Genomic DNA, 24,102 nt, shown 5'->3' with positions numbered 1-24,102 from the left:
AGAAGAAAATCAGCCTTTGCTGCTTGCAGCACATGGAGCTTCCTGAAGCCCTGGGAAAACCTTGGCTTGTGGGTCGGCAGTTTGTGAGGGCGACAGCAGCAGGGCTGTAAAAGTTGATCAGCAACTTCAGCGGTGTGCCGTTGGCATTCATCCCTGCAGCCGAGCTGCTCAAACCACTCTCAGGGGTCCCGTCAATCCCACCTCTTGGAAGTGTCACTGTGAGCGCAACCCCGGTGCCCGGCGGGCTAGTCGTCTGCACCGTGCGGAGCAGCCTGGCATTTCCCACCATTTGGAAATAATTTTCCATTGTTATCAAATAACACGGGATCCTTCTGATTTGCTTCCCCCTGTGCACAGCGACAGCCCCCCGCACCGCGTCAATGTGACTATTGTTCGGTTGCTGATTAAGCCGAGCACACCCAGCCCCAGTGGAAAGTCCTTTATGGAAGGAGGACCTTGATAAGATACTCGTATCTGCTCTGTCTCGGCTGTGCACGGGCAGTTAAAAAGTAAATAACATGGACAAACAGGCTGTGATGTACAGGCAGGAGCAAAGATTTCCAGTGCCATCAGGGATTGCACAGATTGAGAGGCTTAAAAAGAAACAGGCTTTCCAAGAGGACACATGCCTTAAAAGCAGTACACATGCCTAAAAGATCCCCTGTCTACAGCGGGTATCAATAGTATTTTCATTATCAAGTCGTTAAAATTCTGGTTAAACACTTCCCTTTTGTCCTTTGCAGCTCTGGATGTTGGCACTGCGGGAGATCCTGGGGTCTGAGCCCGGTGCAAGGCAGGGCAGGCTGCGGAGCCCCCTCGGCTGCTCAGACACTTCCATTTCACCTGCCAAGCCCAGAAACAAGAACCTGGAAGGGCACAAAAATATTGCCGTTTGTGTCAAGCCAGGTCAGTGTGGGAGATTTTTTGCTAGTACAGAAAGAGCAGCAAGATTTCCAGAAGCCCATGCAGCCCAATCCAGGCACAGGCGGCTGCAGCTCTGCAGGGATCCCCAGGCACTGAGATCCCTCGCACTCAGATCCCGATCCCCACGGGAGCGGCCGTGGGGACACCCGCAGCCCTCGGAGGTGGCTGCTGGGAGGTGCCACAGGTCCCCACCTTCTAAATTGCACTAACTCGATTGTTGGCAGCATGGTTTTTAGCCCAGGAGCTGCACGGCAGCTCTGAAATAAAGATCGCGTTCATCTGGAAACTGCTCCAGCGCCTTCTGAGGCGTCTAATTTCATAAAGGGCTTTTATGGGAGATTTTGGAGCAAGGAGCGATCAGCTTTCCCATTGCTCGCAGAGACCAGAATCTCTTTTTTTTGGGATGCATTTAAATCAAAAGGAAGAAAACACCTGTCCAGCACATTTCCTCAGACCCCAAAGATTTCAATCAAAATTTTTAATGTTCTTTTTCTTTCCATCTGCATTTTTCAGCAAAGACAAACAGCCTCATAGTATTTCTTCAAAGGAATGTAAATTCCTTGAGGAAGTCTCCGGAGTTCCCAGCACCGCATAGCTGCAAACCACAGACGCCTACGGCTGAAAGCTCTGCTCTGCTTTTAATTTTGGGGCAGGGAAGGAATTCTTTTCAGGGGTTTGGGTTCACTTGTGCTGGGCCCGTCAGGCCAGACTGCTTGTTACTGCACAGGGGAGTGTTGACTTTGGCCGGCTGCAGGCAGTTGCTTTCCCTCCACAAGAGTATTCCCCCACTGAATCTGATGACACGGCGCAATTATTTCATTAGGATTTTCCAAAAAACGTTCCCTCGGTCTCCTATAGTGCTAGAAAGACCTTTTCCCTCTGATTTCTTGTTTCGGCTTTGGCAGATTTGCTTGAAAAGATGCAATTAAGGGTGGCAGCGCTGCTGCCTGAGTCCAAATCCTTGGGGGAGGGAGTTGAGAAAGAGCAGCCTGGGGGGAAAACCGTGAGTTTTGAAGGGTGCCGTTAGGTTCCCGGGGGTGAGTGAAACCTGTGCGTAGGAGCTGCTGCTTTGCAGCCTAAATGAGGCCCCTGTTTTGGCTGTGAGCTGCCCTCAGAGAAAGCGGGGCAGCAGCTGCTGAGACTGAGCAATGGGAGAGGGTGGCTGAAACACGAAGGGAACAGCATCCCCCTCTCTCCTCCCCAGTTTCCCAGTGGAATTAGGTCTCAGCTCTTGTCCCAGTCCTGCCCCAGTGGTCCAGCGAGCACCATGCTGCCCTGCTCTGGTCACAGCTGCCCTGTACCTGTGATGGCATGAACCACCGCGGCCTGTCCCAGCCCCAAACCATCCCTCGCCCACCAGCAGCGCCTGGTCAGACAGCGGGGTCAGGCCTGGCCTCAGCAAAAGAGAAGCTGTGGGTGCCCCATCCCTGGAGGTGTCCAAGGCCAGGCTGGATGGGCTTGGAGCAACCTGGTCTGGTGGGAGGTGTCCCTGCCCAGGGCAGGGGGTTGGATCTAGATGATCTTTAAGGTCCCTTCCAACCCAAACCATTTTATGATTCTATGAAAAACATCCAACCCCAAAACATTCCCATGCCTGGCATGGGAGCAGAGAGCGCATTAGGATGGTGCGCAGCCTGTAGGTTGGACTAGGGCCACGTTTGGGGCAACCTGTTGGGTCCTGGTTTGGCTGGGGACGGAGCGAGGGCGCAGCGGCCGGGCAGGGACGCGGCCCAGGGCTACGGGGATGGGACACCGAGAGGCCGGGCTGCACCGGGACGACGGGAGCACCGGTGGGATACGGGATGGGGCCCCGCGAGCGTCGCGGAGCAGCCCCCGCCCCCTGCCATGGCCTCGCCCCTGCGGCCCCGCCCCGCCGCCGCCGGCCCCGCCCCTCCCGCCGCCGCCCGGTCGCAGGCGGCGCAGGGCGCGGAGCGGCGGCGGGTCCGGGGCAGGGCGGCTCCGCCATGGTGGGTCGGCTCAGCCTGCGGGAGGTGCCCGACCTCCCGGACATGAGGAAGCGGGGCGACGCGGGGCTCGACAGCCCCGACTCCGGGCTGCCCCCCAGCCCCGGGCCCGCCCCCCCGCCCTGGCTCCTCGCCTCCGGCAGCCCCGACCGCGCCGCCGCCGCCAACGGGCTGCCGGAGTCCGACCCGTCCGCGCCCGCCGCCGCGGTGAGTACCGGCACCGGCCGCCCCTGCCACCCCCTCCTGCGGCGTCGCTGCCCCGCAGCGCGGCGGGACCGGCGGGACCCTCCGCCCGGGGCTGGGGAGGGGCGCGGGACCGGCAGCCCCGGGCACCCGCCGCCGCTCTGCCGCTGCTCCCGGGCTCGGTCCCGCTGCGGCGGGGGCTGGGCCCCGCGCCCCGGAGCGGAGAAGCCGCTGCCCTTCGGACCCTGCCGTGATGTTTCGCCCGGGGACGGCCGGGGGGCTGCTTCTCCTTAGGCTTTCCGCCCCGGCCGCCCTCCAGGCCCCGCAGCATCCTTTGAGGAAGGGAGGGTGGAAAACTGGCCCGGTGGCGCTGGGGTTATTGGGTGGGCTGGCACCGGGGCAGCCGGCGTGGGGACAGGCTGGAAACGGCTGACTCCCGTTTCCCTCCCTTCCACCGAGCTCTGCTGCTGCTGTCGTATCCCCTAACGTGCCCACACCGGGAGGGAGCCCACTGGGGAACCGGGATGTCTGCAGCCAGGGCCATGTTGGGTCAGGGGAGCCGGCGGTGCTTTTAAAAAGCCTCCGGCTTTGGGATCAGCTCTTGCTGATGCAAGGGAAGCCCCTGTCTCTCCTGCCCCAGGTAGGGGTTGGGATGGCATTGCAGCGTGTCTTTGAAAATCCACGTGGAAAATGAACTGTTGTTATTCCGGAGAGTGACCAAGAGTAGGAAGTTTGTATATTAAACTATGGTTTCAGTAGTATCAGATAGAGATACGCTAGTTTTTCACAAAATGATTTTTGAATGTTGGCGCTGAGCTGTTGGCACAAATACTTTGGAAACTGCAGATCTGGAGGAAAGATCCCTTTTCTATAGGGATGCCGTGAAATTGGAAAAGACCATAGGAGAACCATGTGTTGAACAGGAGAGATGCTCCCAGCCCCCTCGCCCCTGGGTTGTGAAGCACATGTGCAGAGGTGGCTTCACAAACACAAGTGGGTTTCTTCCCTTCTGGGCCACTTTGGTTTCCTTCTGGCTGTGGGATGTTGCCGGGCTGGTGTCGGCTCATGGCGCTGCCCATGCAGGAGAGGAGCACGGGGATACTCTGTGGATCGCCGCTCAGTGGGAGTGAGATAATCCTTCCCAATAGGTCGCTCATGAATTAGCCAGGCTGGATTTAAAGCCTTCAAATAGTAGCCACTGCGTAGCTGTGGAACAAGGAGGTTGCTCATGGTGAGATGCCCTGCAATAATTTCCTGCTGTGATCTGCCCGCAGGCATTTCTGATGACTCCAGCAAGGAGAACACTCCCATACACTCACACAGTGTTAGCCATAATTGGATGTGAGCTCAAACAGCAAAGGGACTCTAGTTCACGCTGCAGAAAGCTGCGCTGCACCCAGGGGCTGTAATTTATCTCGTTTCCCACAGTGGCTCCTCTGAAGTAAGCTCCCGGAGTTAGGACTTTGTCTTCAAAAAGTACATCTCGCCTCATCTTGGATGCTGTAGACCAGCGTCAAGTCAGACCTGCAGGTTGCACCCGTAGGCATGTCTTGGACTAACAGATCCTCTTGCACGTAAATGTGAATCTCGACAGCTCTGTACCAAGGGCTAAATAAACGTGTTTTCTTGAGAATATACTGAATTGTAACATAAAAAGGGTTATTTTTGCATTTTTTGCAGAATTCTGTGTTCTCCCCCAGCCCTGTTCTCTCCAGCTGCCCTCCAAGATTGTGTCCTTTATCCTTTGGTGAAGGAGTTGAGTTCGACCCTTTACCACCGAAGGAAATAAGGTAAATATTGTGTTACAGTCATCTAGTTTTGAAAGAGTTAGCATGTAAAGGAGTAGTTAGGCCTTATCAGTGCCTGTGAGTCAAGTTAATTTATTTGCAGAGCTATTGTTCCACGCAGCTGTACATTCCTGGACCTGGACATTAGTACAGGCTTGAAGGAGTGTTCAGCCTCTTTTAATCCCATATGGTTTTTTTCCAGGAAGACTTTCCTGTATTTTACTCTCCTGCTTTTACTGCATTGCAGTGCTGCAAAATGTTGACTTCCAGCTGATTAACCAGAAGGTAATCGTGAGGGAAGATCTTCAAAGCCGCCATCTTTCTAGGACTTTTATTAGGGGAAAGAAATTTTGCTCTCGTAACTTCATGGTTTTATAAGAAGCACTTTCTATCTTATCAGCTGTGGCTGGTTGTGTGAACTAAAAGAAAAGTTAGTATTCAGAGAGTACATAATTATTTTCTTTTAATGGGCTGCATCACTTCGCAGCCTGTGAATTACTGCTCTGAACATCAGGATTTGCAGTAATGGGAAACGAAGGCTCCCAGCTGATTACTGTGCAAGCAGAAGTAGACCGATAAAATCAAACAGAAGCCTAACGCGGGGGGGGTAGAAAGAGTTGATGGCCTGGTATGGGGAAGGAGCCTGCGCTGTGGCTGGAATTGAAGGCCGTTAGAACCACGGAAAAGATAACACGGAGTTGTTGCAATGTGAAGGAGATGAAAACTTTGGCAAACCAGACATGGAGGATTTTCTTGCCAGCAGCGTTTGATGTGCAAATTGTAGTGTTTTCCTGCCAGTTGACTCTTCAGAAGTTTGCCTTCAGGGAGTGCCCCGTGCTGGGAGCGATAGCAGAGGACTCCCGTGTGACTCTTGGCAGAGGAGAACTGAGAAAGTAACGTGTGCTTCCATGGACTTGGCACTCTGAGGAATTAGGATGCTTATGTGCAAAGCCTAAATGTAGATCTAGGCCCCTGGGTTTAGGCACTGGTGTTTGAAGGAGGTTCTTAGGTTCATGGAGGACAGGCTTAAAACAATGGACTGGAAGATTGAGAAGATGTTTGGTAGTGCTGGCAGCTGGACAAAACCGTGGCAGTGCCGGGTGTGCTGCTAATGTAAGGATTTTCCTCTTCCCATAAATGAGTGGGTAAGACGCCAGCAGACCGTGTTTGCGTGATGTGGCAGTTGCTGTGTTGAGGTGGCAGGTGCAGGGCTGAGGAGCCACCCCGGTACCCGACGGCTCTGCTTTGCAGAAAATGCAGCCTGCTATTCCAGAGCAGAGCTCACGCGTGTCTCTCCTGTATTTCAGGTACACGTCCTCAGTTAAATACGACTCGGAGAAGCACTTCATCGACGACATCTATATGCCAGTGGGCTTAAGCGTTTCCTCTTGCAGTCAGACGGTCATCTGTGTCCCAAACTGCACGTGGCGCAATTACAAATCAGAGGTCCACTTAGAGCCCCGCAACAAGCCCCAGCGTTTCACCAGCACCACCATCGTCTACCCGAAGCACGCCAAGACTGTGTACACCACCACGCTGGATTACAACTGTCGTAAAACCGTGCGGCGGTTCCTCTCCAGCATAGAGCTGGAAACGTCGGAGTACCTTGGGAATGACTGTGTCCTGGATGGTTGCTGACTGACGGCTGTCTCTCTTGCTCTGATCCATCCCAGTCCCATCTAACGTACTGTGCTAACTCTCCACTAGCTAAAGTGGGTACAGACCCTAACTTTCGGGTCAGGTTAAGGGAACCTTACCTGTCGCCACCTCTTTCTCAGCTCTTAATTCCTGCTTTAAGCATCAGAATGGCCTGAATGCAGTTTTCTGTGGGAACATAACAGTAAGGAACTTGTTTCTTTGCCTTTTAAATTCATGAGTTCCTTCCCCTTCCCTGCAGTGCAGTAATCAGATGAAAATAAGGGAAGTATTTTCCCAGAGAAAAAATTGGCAAGTAAGAAAGAATGCAGAATAGCACCTGGCAGGTGGAAATCCATTTGATGCTTTGGGGTGATGTGCAAAAATAAGGGCAGTTTTCTCTCTTGCAGAGAATCTACCAGGCCTTTTGGTTACAGATAGCCAGAGCTGTCGTTCGTTTCAGTTTAGGCCTCAAGACTGTTTTCTCTAGAAGAACCATCTCCTGGAAATTGCTGGAAAAAGCTAACAGAGGAAAAAATTGGAATTCTGCATTTAGCAGAACACAAAAATGTTGTCCTATGGCATTCATGTCTAGTTTGAAGGTGTAAGTTGGAAAGAAGAGGAATTCTGAGTAGAGCAGGAGATTAACTGTTTTTGCAGCTCCAAGCAGTAGAGAAAGGCTCAGGTAATTCCAGTTTTCTAGATGAACGGCGCGATGCATCTTCTGTACCTATAATGACTTCTGCAGCGCTATAGTCTGTGTAACACACACTAGCATTTCTGTGCATGTAGTAGGACTTGTATGGAGAGTATCAGGCCAAAATTATCCATGTATTGTTGGAAAGTCAGGTCTTGACAGTGTGGTGGTGGAAAAACACCAGTGCCTAGTTTTTACTGATGTACTGTCTGCACTAAGGGAGTTGTAACTAGGAAAGTTTCAGAAAATGAGCCACGTATGCAGGGACCTAGAATGGAGAAGGAAATGCTGAGTTCGGGTGTGAGATGCTGCTGGGGAGGTGTGTGTGAAGAGGTGGATGGTAGCAAAGGATGGGCAAATTTCTATTGCATGGCAAAATCCACAGCTGTAGCTCCGCTTCCCCATTGAGCTTCTCATTGCAAAGGTCTCTGGACTTTGGTATTCAGGATGTCACTGCGATGGGGTAGCATTGGCCTGTCTGTAGGCTGATGAATAACCCCTCCCGTCCCAAGTGCATGATGAGTTTGTGGACCAAAGGGAATAACTTCGGATACTATGGAAGTCCATCTGGATGGTACATGCATTAGTTTATCAGGCGCGTTGATGAAAATAAGATGGAGAGGTTTCTTGCTTTACCCAAATGGTTTGGTTTTTTTAATATTGACAGAGAGCAGTGTAGTGTGGGGAGCATCTGCTTTTAGGACCGTGGCTTACGTTGGTGGCTAGTGTGGTGTAGCAACTCAGAAACACTTGGTAAACTTGATTTAGCTGGACACGGCTTTTCCATGTATTCCAAAACTCCTCTGAGGTGTGGATCACCTCCTGGTGCAACATCAGCCCCGAACCCGCTTTTAAAGAGGACTTCACATAGCCCCAAGGGTGAATTTTGTCAGTGGTGAGTTAGAAACTGGGAGCCTGTTCTTGAGCTGTACTTAGGCGTGTTTGTGCAAGTGTGAGGAACGGTGTGAGAGTGTACTCTAGTGTGAACTGAAATGATTTGGGAGACTAAAAATGTAGTGGGAAGGAAGGCCTGAGTTTGTGTGGTTGGGGTTTTTTGTTGTTTTGTTTTTTTACGTATTTATTAGCTCAAAACAGAACATCCTTAATCTTTGGTAGTTGCCTCGGAAAGTCAGATCCTAAAACAGTCCCAGGGTGACAGAGGATGCCAGTCAGGTAGGCTTTGCTCCAGAGTTAAGAGCGGTGTGGTCTTTTCATTAAACATGCTGGTTTCAGTCTACAGTATTTAGGAGATGGGTCTTAAAAACATGTTGCGATTCTCCCCTAAACGTTGCCCCAAGATATACTTGTGTGACAGAAGATGCAACTCGGCCCCTAAGTGTGTGGGGTTTCAAATGGACAGAACTCTTCCTTGGGAAAGCCATTGTGTCATTGCTCGCTTCACAGTTTTATGTACCTTGCTCCTGAAACATCTGGTGCTGGCCACTGTTGGACACAGGACGCTGGAAGAACACGGACCCTGGATTGCTCCGACAATGCTCTTCCAATGAATTCATTTGCAGGAGATCTAAAAGAAGATTATTTTAAGTTGTAATCATTAATTGTCCCTGCTTAGAAATGAAATGACCCTTACACTATGGTTTTAGGATAAAGCACTTGATTTTTATAAAGCAAACAAACTTAATTATGTACCTCTTAAAAATATTTTAATTGGTAGAGATACCTTTTAAATTATTTATGTTCCAACATTTGCAAAGCTCTGATTAGCTCTGTGCAAGTGTTCTGATGTCTGTGACGTTTCCCATCCCCCTTCTAATTTTCAGTTTGTATTTTACTTTATTGGTAATAAAGGATCAGAAAACCATCATATATGAAAGACTCTTTATTTTTCACTCAAAGCTTTTCAGTGTTTATTATGGTATTTACTTAGTAATAAATTCATAATATATCCTGCCAATCCCAGCTCCCCTCTTCTTTCTGTTATACCATGTGTTGCTGTTGTTTACATATTCTAGGAAGGCGTCCTCTATATAAAACTGTGTATTTAAAAAAAAACAAAAACAAAACACCAACACCAAATGTTGTGGGTTTATCAGTTTTGTAAGACACTCAACAAAGTGCCTTGAAGACAGCTGAAAATCCTCTCCTGTATGTATTTTAGTCTTTCATCTGGTATAGTTTTACTTTTACAGAAGGTTTCTGGTATGGATTTCAGGATATCCTGCAAGTGAAGCACTTACGCTTTTCAAATATCACAAGTATTTAACCAGAGAGGAATTTCTTTTAAATTTTTGTTAAAAATGTAGATGCTCAAATGCTGCTTTAGTAAATACGGCATAAAATAAGACTAGAACGTGCTATGCATTAAACTTTATAAAAACTATTGTTTTGAGAGAAATACTATAGTGTTTTTCTAGATGCTTAATCTGTTCTTCAAACCTTTCCGAATTTGCAGGCGTGCTGATTTTGTTAGTATCTCTGGCAGAGTAGTAATGGATGCAATTGAACATCAGTTAATTAATTCGTAATGGGATTTTTTGCTTACTTTTTATTGTTCATCTGGTTATCTGCTTGCAAAAGCTCTAGATTTGCATGTAATGACATTATTGGAATCTAGGGAGCTCTGAAGCTATTCTAAAGCATGCCGCTGCTCCTGCAAAAGTTTGCGCAAGCGTTTGAATATCATGCAGTGTTTAGAGTTTTCTCCTTAAAACAGGAGAAAAGCCATATATAAGCATCAATTGTTGTATAAAAGACAATCCATTTGAAAAGCCACGAAGAAAAAGCTTTAAAAATCAGAACAGTATCTTTCAGGAGGGCTTCAGGAAAAACTTAACTTTCAGATGTGCCGTCTAACTTCCAAATACTTCTTTAGTGTGGCCTGGGCTGTTTTCCTTTAATATTGTAGTAACACTCTGTGTGAAAGATGTTCCTTTACTATGAGAAGGTGAAGTGGGGGAGTACAAGCAGTACAAGTACTGCTTGACGTGATTTTTAATTCATATTGGCCAAATGGGCTTCTAGTTAGTACATACCATGACAAGGATATCCCCGTTGTTATAGATGTGCTCCGTATTGCTTGTAGATATGCTGTGCTTCTCCAGAATGGCAAATCTGAGGGTCTGACATAACGAATATTTATAACAAAATAAAATACCCTACCTAACAATAAGATCACAAGCCAGGAGATGAGGGCTGGATTCCAATCCCGATTTTGTAGCTCACTCAGTTCCAAGTACGAGGTAAGTTTCTGTGCCTGCAAATCATTTTAGCCTCCAAAGAAGGCATCCAGTCATTCATCTGCCCACATTCAGTTTCCCCATCTGCCACAAGGGTTGCTCTTGCTTGTTTCAGGACCAGCAATTCACAATGTGAACACCTGAAAAGCTCAGGTGTAATTCAGTGAGTATTACTTTGAAATAAACTAATAGCAATAACTAGGGATATTCCAGGACAAACAGTCAGTATGGAAAGGAGCGCTTTTAATTGTTGAAGCAGTCTGAGTTGCATCCACATTTTAACTAGCACGTTGGTTTGTTTTTAAAATAAAAATGTCCTGTTCTCCACACAGATATGACAGTGAGTAACACGTACTAAGCTACAGAACTTGTGGAGAGATTTTGGGTGTCACCACTGGTTGCAGCTCAGAGACTGTGCTCGCTCGTTCAGCATTTGGGACTGGTTCACGCTTGCTCCTCCGGAAAACAACTGCAGCAATCTCCTTTACATACTGTGTGATCGCTGCTGGTGCATGGCGCCCTGTGATGGAGTAATGGGGAATGCCTGACAGTTGGGCATGGCTCAGCAGGCAAATGTTGCTGGATATACAATTCGTAACGTTTCCTTCTGTTCATCTTATAGATACGCAGCCTTTCTTCCTCTGCTGCAGGATCTTCAAGAATCCCATCCCATCGAAGGCTTTCGTTAAGCAGAGCAGAAAGACCTCGATCTGTTTGACTAGATTCCAAAATTATGGAAGTTGATACCACAACCTTGTTTATTTCTGTATCCTTCTGATTCTCTTCTGTTCTGTTTTGGGCTGAGTCAGGGTTCCTCCCAGGACTTGGGATTTCAAGTGATGGAGGGGAGCGGCCCTGCTGCTCTCTGGTTTTGTGGTGGTGTTTATCTGTTAAAATTATAAATGCTGTTAGCAAAAATGCATACGTTGCCTCTGGAGCTTTCTTGTTTATTTCGCAAAGAGGATGATGAGACAAGCATTTGTTGTGCCTTATGCGCTCATTAATAAGAAAACAAATCTAGAAGAAAATATTAATGGCCTAAAAATCTTATTTGTAAGTGGGAAATATATATCTGACTGGCTAACATAACAATTCTCACACCTGTAAAATGTATTTATTGAGGCTGTTAATGCATTAATAGCACTTCTACACTGGCATTAAGTTCACTGTGCTTGCATAACTCAATTTAGGCAGGAAATTGATTCTTAGTTGTTGGGGATTTTTTTTTTTAGCTGTTATCCATTAATACAGCAATCAATGTGATTACTTTTTTTTTTTAATAGTACAATTTCTGGAAACATTCAGGCACCTTTTGTACTAAGATACTGGAAGTGAACAGCTATTCCTTTACATGGAAGATTTTTTTGAAATTAACCTCCCCTTTCCGCAGCTGTAACAGCAGCTCAACCCCACTGATGGGAAGTTAGATCAGTGCCGTGACTCATTCCCATGGAACGGCGAATATTTAAACTACTATAGTGTAGCTCACCAAAAGAAAACCACTAAATATTTACAACATCCCAAATCTTAGGCAGTTTATGAAATGTCCTACTTCTTGACAGATGTCTTATGCCTCCTACTGCTTGTGCTGTGTAGTTACATGTACTCAATCGTTTTCTTTTTTTGGATAGATTTGTAGCTATATATGAAACGATATATATAAACAGGCTACAGGTTCAGTGAAAGGTTCTAAAGTGCCATGGATGATTTCCTAGAGAAGGTTGTTTTTTTTCCTCTCCATGGCAGGATGGAGGGAGAGCCGAGCACCGCGTCCTCTGGCCGACATGGACAGGTGAATCCGAGCTGCCTTCCTGCTGGTACGCAGGCTCCACCTGGGCATCCCTTCGCGTCTGTGCAGTGTCAATTGCACAAACGTGTGATGTTGAGCCCTGGTCACCTACCAGCCATGTCCCTTTCCTTCCCCCGGGCCCTGCATGGGGTGTCTTAGGGACAGCTGTGGGGAGCATGGTGGCTTCATGGGGGACGGTGGCCTTTGCCCACACCCGCTGTGGTGGTCAGCCCAGCTCACCTGCCCGCACAGTGGTGGTGGCACTCCGGTGTGGCAGCTGCTGCTTCTTTCTCGCTGGTATCTTCGTGCCAGGGGCCTGTGGTGGAGGGGGGCGCAGGCAGCTCCTCGCCCCTCGCCGCCTGCCCGTGCCGCTCTCCTGCCTGCGGGGCCTGGCATGGCCCCCCACAGCCACCTTCGACCCTGTCAGGGAGCAAGGGAAGGTGAGGAGAAGCCCTGGCCCAGCCTCCCTCCTTGTCTGTGACCCCTCTCCATCTTCACTCCCCTCAATGCTTTCCCCCTCCATCTCTCCTTTCCTCAGCACCTCGTTTCCCCTCAACACCTTCCCCTTCCAGCTCCCCTCAAGGTTTTGCACTTCCAGCTCCCCTCAGCACCTTCCCCCTCCATCTCCCCTCGGCTCTTCCCCTCAGCACCTTCCCCCTCCAGCTCCCCTCGGCTTTTCCCCTCAGTGCCTTCCCTCTCCATCTCCCCTCGGCTCTTCCCCTCAGCGCCTTCCCCCTCCATCTCTGCTCCCCTCAGCGCCTTCCCCCTCCATCTCCCCTTGGCTCTTCCCCTCAGTGTCTTCCCCCTCCATTTCCCCTCGGCTCTACCCCTCAGCGCCTTCCCCCTCCATCTCCGCTCCCCTCAGCTCCTTCCCCCTCCATTTCCCCTCGGCTCTACCGCTCAGCGCCTTCCCCCTCCATCTCCGCTCCCCTCAGCGCCTTCCCCCTCCATTTCCCCTCGGCTCTACCCCTTAGCGCCTTCCCCCTCCATCTCCACTCCCCTCAGCTCCTTCCCGTTCCATCTCCCCTCAGGTTTTGCCCTTCATATCTCCTCCCTTCAGGGCTTTCCCCCTCCATCTCGCCTCAGGTCTCGCCCTTAGTCTCTCCTCCCCCCAGTTCTTCCCCCTCCGCCCCCCATTTCCCCTCAGCACCTTCTCTTCCACCTCACCTTCCCCCTTCACCTCCCTTCCCCTCAGCACCTTCCCTTCCATCACACCACTGCCTTTCCCCTTCCTTTTCCCCTCAGCGACCGCCCATCAGCGAGGTCTCCAGGGCAGTCACGGCGCAGGGACAAGCCTGAGCCTGCCTGCTTGGCCAGGGGCCCAGCGCCATTGCTCTGTGTGAACAGCACCGTCCAGCACAGGTTTCCTCCCTCTCCATGTGTAAGTACTGGGGCTTGCCCAAGGTAATATGGCCACACCACAAAGTATTGGCTTGTCCGAGGCAGGACAGCCCTGGCAGCAGGTGAGGTATTGCAGGGCTGTGGGGTTTGCAGCACAGTGCTGCTGCAGAGGGGAAAATCAAACCCGAACCCATTGCAGGGAGACCAGCTATCGGGGTCCTTCTCACCCCTTCTCCGTACCTCAGCTCTGTAAATGAAGGTGTTGAAGGAAACTCCCTTCTCCCTTCCCTTCCCTCCACCCTCCCCCACATCAGATCAGCGAAGGTACACATGAAAACAGCTTCTGAGGTAGCAATAGCTCTCCTGAGTGTTTTTGGGCCAGGGCAATGCTCAGATCTCCTGCCCTTGCTGCTGCCTCGTCGTGGTGAGCGTTGTAACAGCCCCACACATGAGGGAGACGAGTGGATCTCATTTGGAGGTGAGCCTGGACACAAAGCGTTTGTGGGAACTCTAGCAACAGTCGCTGAAGCAAGGCTCTGCTTATTTGTCCTTCTCTCCCTGCAAATAAAGTGGAGGTTTAATCCCGGTTTCGTTGCTTTCTCCCCCTCCCTGCCTGCCTCTTTCCTCCTCTCTTTCTGATCTATTTAGATGTGAAATTTGGCAGACGCTCACGGTTGCATTCAGACAGGTTGTGATGAAATCAGGCTCCCGGGAGGCTGCTCCCACGACGGATCCTGGGGCTGCAGGCAGCACTTCTCCGACTGCCGCTAATGGTCTGATTTCAAAGTGTCAACAGCAGGGGTTTCGCAGTGATGGTTATTACTAATGCTGTACAGCAGCCAGCAGGTCTCCAAAGCCTGCGTGTGGATGAAAGGGATGGTGACACAGGGCAAAAAGGCAAGGAAAACAGGCACAGCAGTGATGGGATGTAAATAATTCATCCAGACTGGAAAGTGAGTATAATATTTTGGGAGAACAGCTGAAGGAAGGGGATTACTTGTAGCTAGTGGTGGTTGTAGTTCATTTTATTATGATAAAACCTGACTTGCTAGCCAAAATTAGAGCCCAGTGATAGTGGCTGGCTTGAGCTATATACAAATAAAATCATCTTCTGACAGCTCCTTCCTGGAGTACCAGGTCGGGTAGGACCAACATTCACCTGGTTAACCTGCCCCTTCTGCTGCTGCAGTTGGCCAGGAGGATGCTGGGTGCTGGGGTGCTCCTCAGCAGTGGGTAATTTTCTACATCGTCCCCAGGCAAATCCCTTGCCCTCTTACTGCTTTCTGTCACTTTTCTCTTTGTTCCCCTTTCCTTTTTGTACTGAAAGTCTCAAAATCTGCTGTGCCCAGTGCAGCCAGGCTTAGTGGGTGTTCTACCCGCACTTCACAGTAAAAATACTAAGAGCAAACTTTCCACAATCCTCCAAAGGTTTTACTGTGTCTTAGAGGCATATATATTTTTAAAATAAACATATCATGATTTCAGAAAATAGAAGTCCAATTTGTAAACCTTTGCCAGGAAGGGTAATTGCGTTCAAGCAGTAGATCTAATCTATATGTGTAAGGGCTGTTAGATTTGTCTTTCAATTTGCTTGAATATTCCTACTGTCCTCTTTAATTTTAGCTTGAGTCTAAAATGAAGTAAAGGTACCGCTGTACTTGTTTGTTTTGGTGAGACAGGGGTGTTATCATGACCACACATTCAGTATTAAAATCCGGTAATGCAACAGGCAGGTGCATCTGAGAGGAGATTTGTGAATGTGCTTTGTATCCTGATTGGAAAAATGAGTAATTCTATAAGCAATTATATAAATCTGGTGATACGAGGGAGGAAACTTGCAAGCCTTAAATTCAAAGTCCAACCTAAGCTGGTGTCAGAAAGTGGATCTTCACAGTTGTAGCATATATGTGTATTCTTATTAGGACATCAAAGAAATGCCCAGACCTCAAATATATAACCCACGGCTGCTGGGTTCTAACTCAAATGGCTTGTATTGGGCTGGGGGGGTTCTTGGTGCACTTTTGACTTTAAATGCAACTACACTGAGAAATGTCTCTGGATTTCCCTGTGGAACCAGCTTAGTCCAAAATGTGCATCATTTCCCGGTTCCATAGATACACTGAAAACTGCGTATAGACCTACTGCACTGGGGTACTAAGGAAGTCTTCTTGTGAAATGTTATAGTTGATGCTGCAGGCTTACCTGGAGCAAGGAAAACAGAATTAGACCTGAGACTTGTTCGTGTGAGCAAAAAGAGTGGGGGATCAGAATGGGGAGTTTGTCTTTAAAACAGGTGAAAAAAGCAGCTTAATTTGCTTGAAGCATTAGTATTCTTTAAATGTTTCCTTGGTCTTATATATTCTTGATTAGGTGTTCTCTGTAGGCAAGATTTTTTTTGTTCAGATTAGGAACTGAATCATTGACCTTTTCATTGAGGAATAATAATTACAGGGACAAACACAAATGGAATTACTGAGGAGCAAATAGCAGAGGATTGCAATCAGAGTAACAGCTTGGAGAAAAATCCTGGCTTTCTTGCTGTGAATTGTAAAGCGGCTGGACCGAGCTGGAGTGGTCAGGGCAATGGGAAGGGAGCGCCAAACATCTCTGGCTGTGGCAGCTCCTTGCCAGTCGTCAGCCTGTGTCCCTGGGAAATGGTCTTTCCGAGATAGGCAGCCAGCCAGTTTGAACTTTGGTTATTCTATGTGATTAAAATTGCTCATAATTAATACTCTTATTATTATTTGTGTATTAAAACACGAATTTCCCACCTTGAATTCTTGTGTCAAATGCTGAATGGCCAGATGATGAGAATCCTTACCTGCAGGAACCTGTGATCTAACCAGAAACGACAGCCAAAGTGTGGAAAGCCGACCAGCAGTGCAACGCCTCGGCTCTGATTGCCTGGCAGGACGCGGCTGAGCACTGGAGCCCAGACCCCTCCTTTACCGGTCCAGCGTCCAAACTGGGAATCATTTCCTGTAGCACTCCAGGATTATTACAATGAGGATTGTTTTGCTGTACGATAGGGCTGCTTTTAAACAGCTGTAGTTCTTCTGGAGGATACCTTCATGCCCACGAGTTTAACATCTCTCCAAAAATGGTGGCCTTTATTTTCCATTTCTTGAGAAACCTGCCTGTCCGAGGGTGACACGGAAAGGCTGCTCCCCGGCGTGCAATTATGTGCTGAGCTGGAAGAGACTGGAGCAGCTCGGGGCATCTGCGGAGCAACTGTCAGCATCACTGATAGGCCTGCAGGAGAAGGTTGCTATCCGTTACAGTCCTTGTCATGTGTATATTTAAAATCTCTGGCAGCTGTGATCTGGTGAATAATTCAGTGAAACCCATCATCGATAAAAGAGAGATTTTGAAGGGTTCTTTGGGTGGAATTGGAAGTGCCTGCTTTCTGAGAAACGAGTGTATTAAAAATTGACTTCATGCTATCAAGATAAAACTCATATTTAGCCTTTTTAAATTTTTAATGTTATGTCATATTTATTCTCTGTGACTTCCAGCTACCAAGGCCTTGCCTTGCAGTCGGATTCCAAAGCGTCTGTAGTTCTGCGGGGAACCCAACGAGCAAATCAACAGCAGAATGGATACAGGCTCTGAGATACGTGTCGTTTACTGTGCCTATTGCTCCTGCCAGCACAGCTGGTTAAATAAGGTAATTTATCTTTTTCCTGAAGTTGGCTAAACCGCGTGTTTAATTTATTTATATTATTGACTGTGTGGAGGGCTACCCTGGTGCGAAATGTCATCTTCAAGTGCTTTCTTCCACAGAAATACAGGCTCTGTATTAATGCAAACACTGCTTCCTCTGATGTATTTTTCAACACTTGCCTAAACCAAAAAGCAAAATATATACTCAGACTTAACTCAATTTAGGTAAAAGGTGGCTTAGGGTCCCTAAGCTTATCCTGTGAGGTCTTGTGGATGTATGGAAATGATGGGGCTTGCAGGGCCGCACGGTTTCTCAAGCGCAGGCTCTGAAGAGGCAGTAAAAGCACAGACCGAGAGTTTATTTTCTCTTACTTGCTCTTTTCCTTCTTTCTGTTTCTCTCCCTTCCTGTCACGTGGCAAATTTACTCACTGCATCCACTGGACGTTTAGACAGTAATGAGCCCTAATTTCTTAGTGCAAAAGAATTATTGTTTTCCTGTGATTTTACTCTTGACTTGCGGTACGATCCCAGGCTCTCGCTTCAGAAAGTGCTTTGCTCCCCCTCCCCACCCTCCTTCTGCTGCATGGGACAGTAATTAGCATTTGTCCGGCTCTCCAAAATGCAGAGCAAGACACGTTGGGTCGATGTTGGGTTCAAGTGGTACCTGCTTTGGAATGCTTCCTGCAGATTAAGCTTCTACTGACGTGGGGAGACCATTTACAGGACTGTCCACAGCAGTCCCATGGCAAGAATAGCTTTACTGTAAAAAAAGCAATACCAAATATTTTCTGCTGATCCCAGGCAACCTTCTGGAGCTGGTGTCTGTTATTGGGATTGCTCTGCAGGTTTGGGCCCCTAATTTTTCAAAGTTTCGAGCTCCCCGCGGTTGTCCCAGGCCCAGCAGGTCACCTTGCTTTGCCATGGGGTGCTCTTGTTCTCAACTTTATTTTTTCCCTGCAAAATTCTTTTTTGTGGTGGGGTTGGTTTATGCTTTGATATTTTTGTTGTTGTTTCTTGAGGTTGTTTTTTTTGCTTCAGGGTTTTGAGTTTGGGGGTTTTTGTTGCTTTGGGCTTTGGTTTTTTTTTTTTGAAGAGGTGTTTGGTTGGTTTGTGTTTTAGCGTCGGTTTGTGTTTTGGTTTGGTTGGGTTTTCTTGTTATTTTTTTTTGGTTTTTAGGGGGTTTATTTTGTTTGGGTGGGTTTGTGTTTTGGTTTGGTTTATTTTGGGGTCTTTTTGTTTTGAAGTTTTGCGGTTTTTTTGTTTTGGTTTGTTTTTTTTTGTGTGGTGGTGGGTTTTTTTTTTTTCGCTACCGGCTTTCCTGGTTTCTAGTTTTGGATTTTTTTCACTGTGTTTTTATTCTGCCGTGGGGTTCCCAGGCGCGGCCGGCAGGTCCCGGCCCTACCGGGCGGCCGCGCCCCTGCGCTCCGGGCCGCGCCTTGGTGGCGGCCGGCGGGGCGGGTGCGGCGCGGCGCCGCCAGGGGGTGCCCGGCCCCACGGGGGGCGCCGGTGGGGCGGAGGGCGCGGAGCGGGGCGCGGGCGGCGCCGCCGGGGCTGGAGGAGGCGGCGGTGGCGGCGCAGGTGCGCTCCGTTTCCGCGTTGTCCCGGGGCGGGAGGCGGCTCGTCCCAGCGTGGCCCGTGGCGGAGGCGGCCGAGAGTTGTGCCGGGTGCGAGAGAGGGGCCGGGCCGGAGGACAGGTGGGTGCGCGGGGGAGACGCCGCGCCGGGGGGAGCGGGCTGTCGTCAGCCCGCAGCGCTGTGCCGGGAGGGCACACGGGCGCTTCGTGCGGCGTCTCAAGCAGAGCTTTAGGTGTTGGTACGTGCTGGCTGCCCGTGCACCTGCAGGGAAACGGCTGTGTCCCGGGCCCATGGGGTGCGGCCCCTTCCCCTGGAGAGCTGGGACAGGGGAACAGCTTTTGGGGGGGGCCTGGGGCACTCAGAGCCGGAGCTGCACTGGTGGAAGAGTCTTATCTAAAATGCTGCTGAAAGCAGGCCAGAAACACAGCGAGGTGAACTGCAGGTGGATGAATTTAGGTGGAATTCAGCCTCCTGAAGGTAACTGAGTGCAGGTGACAGAGGTGTGGGGGGAAACAAGTGAGAAGTGGGAGGTTGAAAGTGATGTGCTCCATCAAAAAAATTATCAGCCCAGGTGTGCTTCTGAGAGCTGTTGGGCTTGTGCATATTGTGTGGTGGGAGCTGCCATGTGCATCTTACAGAGGTTGTTGTGGTTCTTCTGGGCACTCTGACACGGGGTGATGGGTGCTATTGTATATGCAAGTAAGAATGACATGCTGTGCCCACCCCCAGGTTTTTTAGTCTGCTGCAGCTTGGGTCAGGTACTCCCCAGGGACTGGTCAAAGTCCCTGGCTTTCTTTTTGCATGTACAAACAATGTTCAGAGTGATAAAGGGCTTGGAGTTACTGCTAGCCATGCTTGTGTGTTGTTCAGAGGCTTCCTAGAATGCCTAAAACCAATGCTGTAGCTTAAGGATGCTGAGAAAGGGTATTTCATCTTCTAGATGTGATGGCAGGCCTATGGCTCAGAGCTGTGCTGGCTAGCTAATTTTTAGCAAGGCCTGGGGTCAGGCTGCTCAGCAGAATTCCTGCACTGGCTGTGAACCGTGCTTTTCCTGGTTCACTTGAGGTTACCTACGGAATAGGCTGGCATGAGGTTCTTCTGCAAGGGATTCCTTGACAAACCCTGGCCTGTGCTCAGTACTTCCCTGCTAAGTCCAATTCTTTCTAAGAAACTTGATGATTCTCTGGAGGCTGGGAGGTGCTGATTCCACCCTGCCAACCTCCAGCCACAGAAGGCCTCCTGAGCTTTTTAGCATATCAGAATAGTAAAATGAGTCTCTCTAATTGGCCATTTAGATGCTAATTTGCTTCTCCTAGGCCTATGCCAGATCAACCTGCCCCAGAGTGTGAGTCAGAAAAGAGCCTGCTGTCTTCATGAATTATTCACTTTGCACAACGCACCTGCCTGGCTGGGGATCAGAAGGAAATAGGGCCAAAGTCTGATAAATAAAGGTACACCTTGGCAGGTGGAACAGTGCTGGCTTTCCTTGCCAGCATCGTAGGGTGCTGGGGAGCTGGAAGACTGCTTTGCTTGGGCAAAAACTGGTTATTACAGCTTACCATGTATCAAGTGGCCACGCTAATAACCGTCTCTCATTAATATCGGATTGTTGGTACTGTATGTTGGTTTTCCTGTAGAGCTGATTTTATCTTCCCACTTGTAGGGCTGGCATGGACCGCCAGGGCATTGTATTTTATAAGCTCTTTAACAAGCTCCATCTTAATCGCAGTTAGGCTTCTTGCTACTGCTGCTAGGATTGGGAAGCAGCTCTGGTGCCTGGGAACCTTCTTTGTTTTCCCCCCAAATGTCACCCTCACTTGCTCCTTTTCCAACTTGCCCTTATGTGATAATGACACCTCTTACTTGCTGTGTCCGGGTTGTATTTACTTTGAGCTGGGCCAACCAAATCCAAATAAATGTCTCTGAATGAGGATTTCCCTATTTTGCTGGGACTGCTACTGCTTAGATTGAGTTTTCATGGTGAGACAGACTGGAGAAAGTCTGTCTGATTGGGTTCTTAAGTTGTTGTCCCAAAGCTTGCCAAGGCTTTATGGTGTTTATTTGGACGTTGTGTTTTCCTTGTCCCTGTTGGCCCAAGCTGCAGCGATGCAAGTCAAGTCTGATCATATTGTATTCCTTGTGTCGCTTGACTCTCCATCTGCTGCTAAGGGTTTGCGCTGTTGTGGGGATTTGTCGCAGTAAGAAATTGCAAAAGGCCATTTCTCAGCCGTGCCCCTGTGCGCCAGCACAGCCCTCTCCCTTCCTGAGAGCAAGGAGCAGGAAGGTGATGAGGATCACTTGGCTCCACTGTGCTTGTGCTTCCTGCCTGCTTAGCCCTATAGAATGTAATGCTTACAGCAGGCTCCTTTACCACTGGAGGGGCTGAGAAACTGCTAGATGTAGGTGTGAAGGGGCGGTTCAAAGTGGTTTGTGTGTGAGAAGAACTTTTATAAAGCCCTGATTCAGGCCAGCACTTGTACTGGCAGTTATTCCCCTTCCCGTGCTCTGAGACTTGGCCATATCTTCAAAGTCAAGTGTGTGTCTTCTGCCATGCTTCCACCGCCCCAAGGGTTATTCTGTCACCTTAAAACAGTTGTGTGCTTTGAAGTGCAACTGTGGCAGTAGGATCTTTAAAACATGAGGGGAAGACTTGTGTCTGGACTAAATGGTCTTTCCCTGCCTGCTCACACTTGTCTCCCTGCTGCAGGACTAGTACCTGGGAGGAAAAGAGACTGGCCTGCGGTGGGAGGGAGGCAGAGGCTGGGTTAACCTTATCTGTCTCCGCTAGTCATTTATCCTCTGTCATAGCAACAAGAGCAAACACTCACTTAGTTGCTAAGGTTTCCCAGGGATAATGGGGTCTGGTGTGCTGAGCAGAGAGTAATTACACTGCCTCTTTGAGGGAGCAACAGCTAAAAGGAAAAACAGGCCAGCACGGTACCTGGTGCAAGCTGGGAGTCCTGGGGGAGGTGACGCCCTCAAAGCAGGCGAGTTAATTACACCGGCACAGCTCGGCTTGGGAATTGGGAACTCGTCTCTGGCCAACTGTTTAATTTTTATTTTTTAAATTAAGTATTTAAAAAAAAAATTGCCTAATTAATTTCCTATAAAAACAAATTAATATAGACACGAGCTGCTTGACTGAAATAACCAGGCAAATGAAAGCTGACTGGAGAGCTCCTTACGGGCCTGTATAGGACATTTTTGTATTTGCAGGGCTCCGAGGAATTCATGCTTCATGGGCACCTGTAATCAGCCCAGCTGCAGGAGGGCGCGTGCAGGCTGTGCTTTCGCTGCCATGAGGAGGTGTTTTCTGCTGCAGTGACTACCTCAATGTCAACAAGACCCTTCAGTTTTAACTTTGACGTAGTCAAGGTAAAGTCAAAATGTCTTTGAGGTGGAGGAGTGGGGAAGGGATATGATGTAGAGAGATGATGCTGAAAGAGTACATGAGCTGAAAAAGCAAGCTGTTAAATTTGGGACAGAAAAATGTTAAGGGTGTTTAATACAGAGCTACAGTCAGGCTCAGGGAGTGCATGATCTCTGGAGGCTGGGAGGGTATTCTGGAAAAGTATTGCCGTGTTGTGCTCTGTTTTTTTACTCTTTAAGCATCTGCTCTTGGGGCTGGTCAGATAGCAGCTACTGTGCTCATTGGACCTTTGGTATGACCTGCCATGACTGTGCTCTGTTATTAAGGTACAGATACGTGATGTTCGTGTTATTTTGCTGAGAAAACTGACCTTCTTTGACAGAAGAGCCTGAAATTCTTTGAAGCGTGTCGTGTTAAAGGGCTGTGGCTGTGTACAGTTGTCAGCCAGGGCTAGCTCTGGGACATGCTGACATGGCAACCTTCTGCCATCCCGGCCACCAGTTGTAGTTGGTACCGAATGTGCTGGTTGTTGGAACGTGGATCCAGGAGTACAGCTAGAAATGCCTCCCACTGCTGTTCAGCTGCTGCTTTGGGAAAGGTGTGCCTGCCGCAGGATCTGCAGCTGTGTAGCTTGGTGGGGTGGCAGGGAAGGGTGCTCACCTCTACCCAACCTGTGCCTGGGGAACATGCTGCAGCCCAGCCAGCTGCAGCCCACCTTCATCCTCCAGGCCAAGTGGGGACTGTCCTGCTCACTTTGCTGTCTTGTGGTCACTCTGCAGGGATGTGGGGCCAAGTCAGCAGCGTGACCGTGCTGCTGTTCCCTTCTCTCAGAGCCCACTGGAAGACGTCTCCCTCATAAACTGAAGTCATGTTTTCAGGTGCCTTGTTCTCTGGCTGCAGAGTCCAAGTCTTATTGTAGAGACAGCAGAAGCAGTGCCACAACAGAGCTGGAGGCAGAGATGTGTTCAGTTATGCATCCTCCAAAATGCTCCTGGCCCCATGCAAAGGGTTGGCTTGCTGCAGAGCCACACTCCTTCCTTGCAGCGCGCCCCTTAGCTTCTGTGCCAAGGGCAGCCAGGTGGACTCAGATTTAATGAGGTTTTTTTTCACATGACTTCCTCCGTCATAGGAAAGGAACAAACAGGTGGAGGGTTTTTAAAGCAGGTCGTAGAGTATCAATAAGAGCTCCCTTTTAATTCTTAATTCAAGTAAAAAGCAGAATCTTGGAGTGGTAAGTTTTCCTTCTGTAACACTAAGTACTTGTGCTTTCTCTTTATTCTGTATGCAGTGTACTTGCAGCAGGGCCAAGAGCTGTGAATTTCTCTTGCTCTCTCACTGCAAGAGACTGTCTGCCTCTGCCCTTTGTTAGCTTGTTGAGAGGAGCGGAGAACAGGGAGGGGTTGGCTCAGTGAGGTAGGTGCGAACTGGAGTATTTTTGAGAGAGAATGCAGTAGAGGCTGACTGCAAGAGACGGGTGTTTCACCACAGCCCGTAGAAATTACTCCCCTGGCTGGCGTGGTTTTGCTATCTTAGTGTTTCTGATTAGGCTGATTCTACCGTACTTCTTGTCCTGTACAGCGATAAGAGGGAGAATGTTTCATCCTTTGCAGATACTGGTACCATTTCTCAGGCATTGTTCCTGTGGCCATGCAAGATATTCCTTTCCCTCCAGTCCTGCTAGTGCTCCTGTTTCTGCCCTAGCAGACTGTGGCCTGCAGTCCCATGTCATTCATGTTTCCTTCTCCGAGGTGGTTGTGTCAAACCACAGCAGGCTCTTTTCAGAGGCAAAGGTGCAAAGTCACCTGCAATGCCAGTTTACATCAGAAGGAGCAGCAGATACCCAGTGCTGCCAAAAGAAAATGCTCCTGTAAATATTTTAGGGAATAATCTATCTGAAGACTGTTTTGGGATATGATGGATCTCTAGGCTGTGTTTTGTTTTCCGTCTCTCTTTGCAGATGCTGCTCAGGGAATGGTG

General features: G+C 49.1%; 3 protein-coding genes across 10 annotated transcripts in view; 2 read left to right on the top strand and 1 right to left on the bottom strand.

Annotated features, from left to right (window-relative positions):
- The first annotated feature begins 2,816 nt into the window (after nucleotides 1–2,816).
- RFLNB (refilin B) lies at nucleotides 2,817–9,024 on the top strand. The gene is made up of 3 exons (XM_054210086.1): nucleotides 2,817–3,095; nucleotides 4,752–4,861; nucleotides 6,166–9,024. Exons 1-3 carry the CDS (start codon nucleotides 2,889–2,891, stop codon nucleotides 6,494–6,496), a joined length of 648 nt encoding a protein of 215 aa, XP_054066061.1. The 5' UTR covers nucleotides 2,817–2,888; the 3' UTR covers nucleotides 6,497–9,024.
- A 95-nt stretch (nucleotides 9,025–9,119) lies between these two features.
- LIAT1 (ligand of ATE1) lies at nucleotides 9,120–13,386 on the bottom strand. The gene is made up of 3 exons (XM_054210087.1): nucleotides 13,344–13,386; nucleotides 12,417–12,596; nucleotides 9,120–11,274 (listed from the first exon to the last, which is right to left on the bottom strand). Exons 1-3 carry the CDS (start codon nucleotides 13,384–13,386, stop codon nucleotides 10,832–10,834), a joined length of 666 nt encoding a protein of 221 aa, XP_054066062.1. The 3' UTR covers nucleotides 9,120–10,831.
- Nucleotides 13,387–14,421: 1,035 nt separating this feature from the next.
- RPH3AL (rabphilin 3A like (without C2 domains)) overlaps nucleotides 14,422–24,102 on the top strand; it is a 46,643-nt gene continuing 36,962 nt past the window's right edge. For 2 of the 8 annotated variants that reach the window (XM_054209667.1, XM_054209660.1), the window contains exons 1-3: nucleotides 16,536–16,781; nucleotides 17,033–17,184; nucleotides 21,972–22,130. The gene's annotated coding sequence lies outside the window, so the exon portion shown is untranslated. Of the gene's footprint in view, nucleotides 14,471–16,535; nucleotides 16,782–17,032; nucleotides 17,185–18,686; nucleotides 18,876–21,971; nucleotides 22,131–24,102 lie in introns of those variants that run through there. The other 6 variants (XM_054209668.1, XM_054209665.1, XM_054209662.1 and 3 more) reach the window with 5 other exon arrangements.

Source organism: Rissa tridactyla, chromosome 7 (genome assembly GCF_028500815.1).
Source record: "Rissa tridactyla isolate bRisTri1 chromosome 7, bRisTri1.patW.cur.20221130, whole genome shotgun sequence".
NCBI classification, from domain to species: Eukaryota; Metazoa; Chordata; class Aves; order Charadriiformes; family Laridae; genus Rissa; species Rissa tridactyla.
This window is presented reverse-complemented; position numbering and strand designations above follow the sequence as displayed.

Excerpts from the sequence above, each read along its gene's own strand:
- RFLNB (XM_054210086.1), top strand. The coding sequence starts at position 2,889 with ATGGTGGGTCGGCTCAGCCTGCGGGAGGTGCCCGACCTCCCGGACATG. Across the intron at positions 3,096-4,751 it reads CGTCCGCGCCCGCCGCCGCG|AATTCTGTGTTCTCCCCCAG; the intron begins GTGAGTACCGGC and ends CATTTTTTGCAG. Across the intron at positions 4,862-6,165 it reads TTACCACCGAAGGAAATAAG|GTACACGTCCTCAGTTAAAT; the intron begins GTAAATATTGTG and ends CCTGTATTTCAG.
- LIAT1 (XM_054210087.1), bottom strand. The coding sequence starts at position 13,386 with ATGGAAGGGAAGGTGCTGAGGGGAAGGGAGGTGAAGGGGGAAG. Across the intron at positions 12,597-13,343 it reads AAGGGAGGTGAAGGGGGAAG|GGTCGAAGGTGGCTGTGGGG; the intron begins GTGAGGTGGAAG and ends GCTCCCTGACAG. Across the intron at positions 11,275-12,416 it reads CACCACCACTGTGCGGGCAG|ATAAACACCACCACAAAACC; the intron begins GTGAGCTGGGCT and ends TAATTTTAACAG.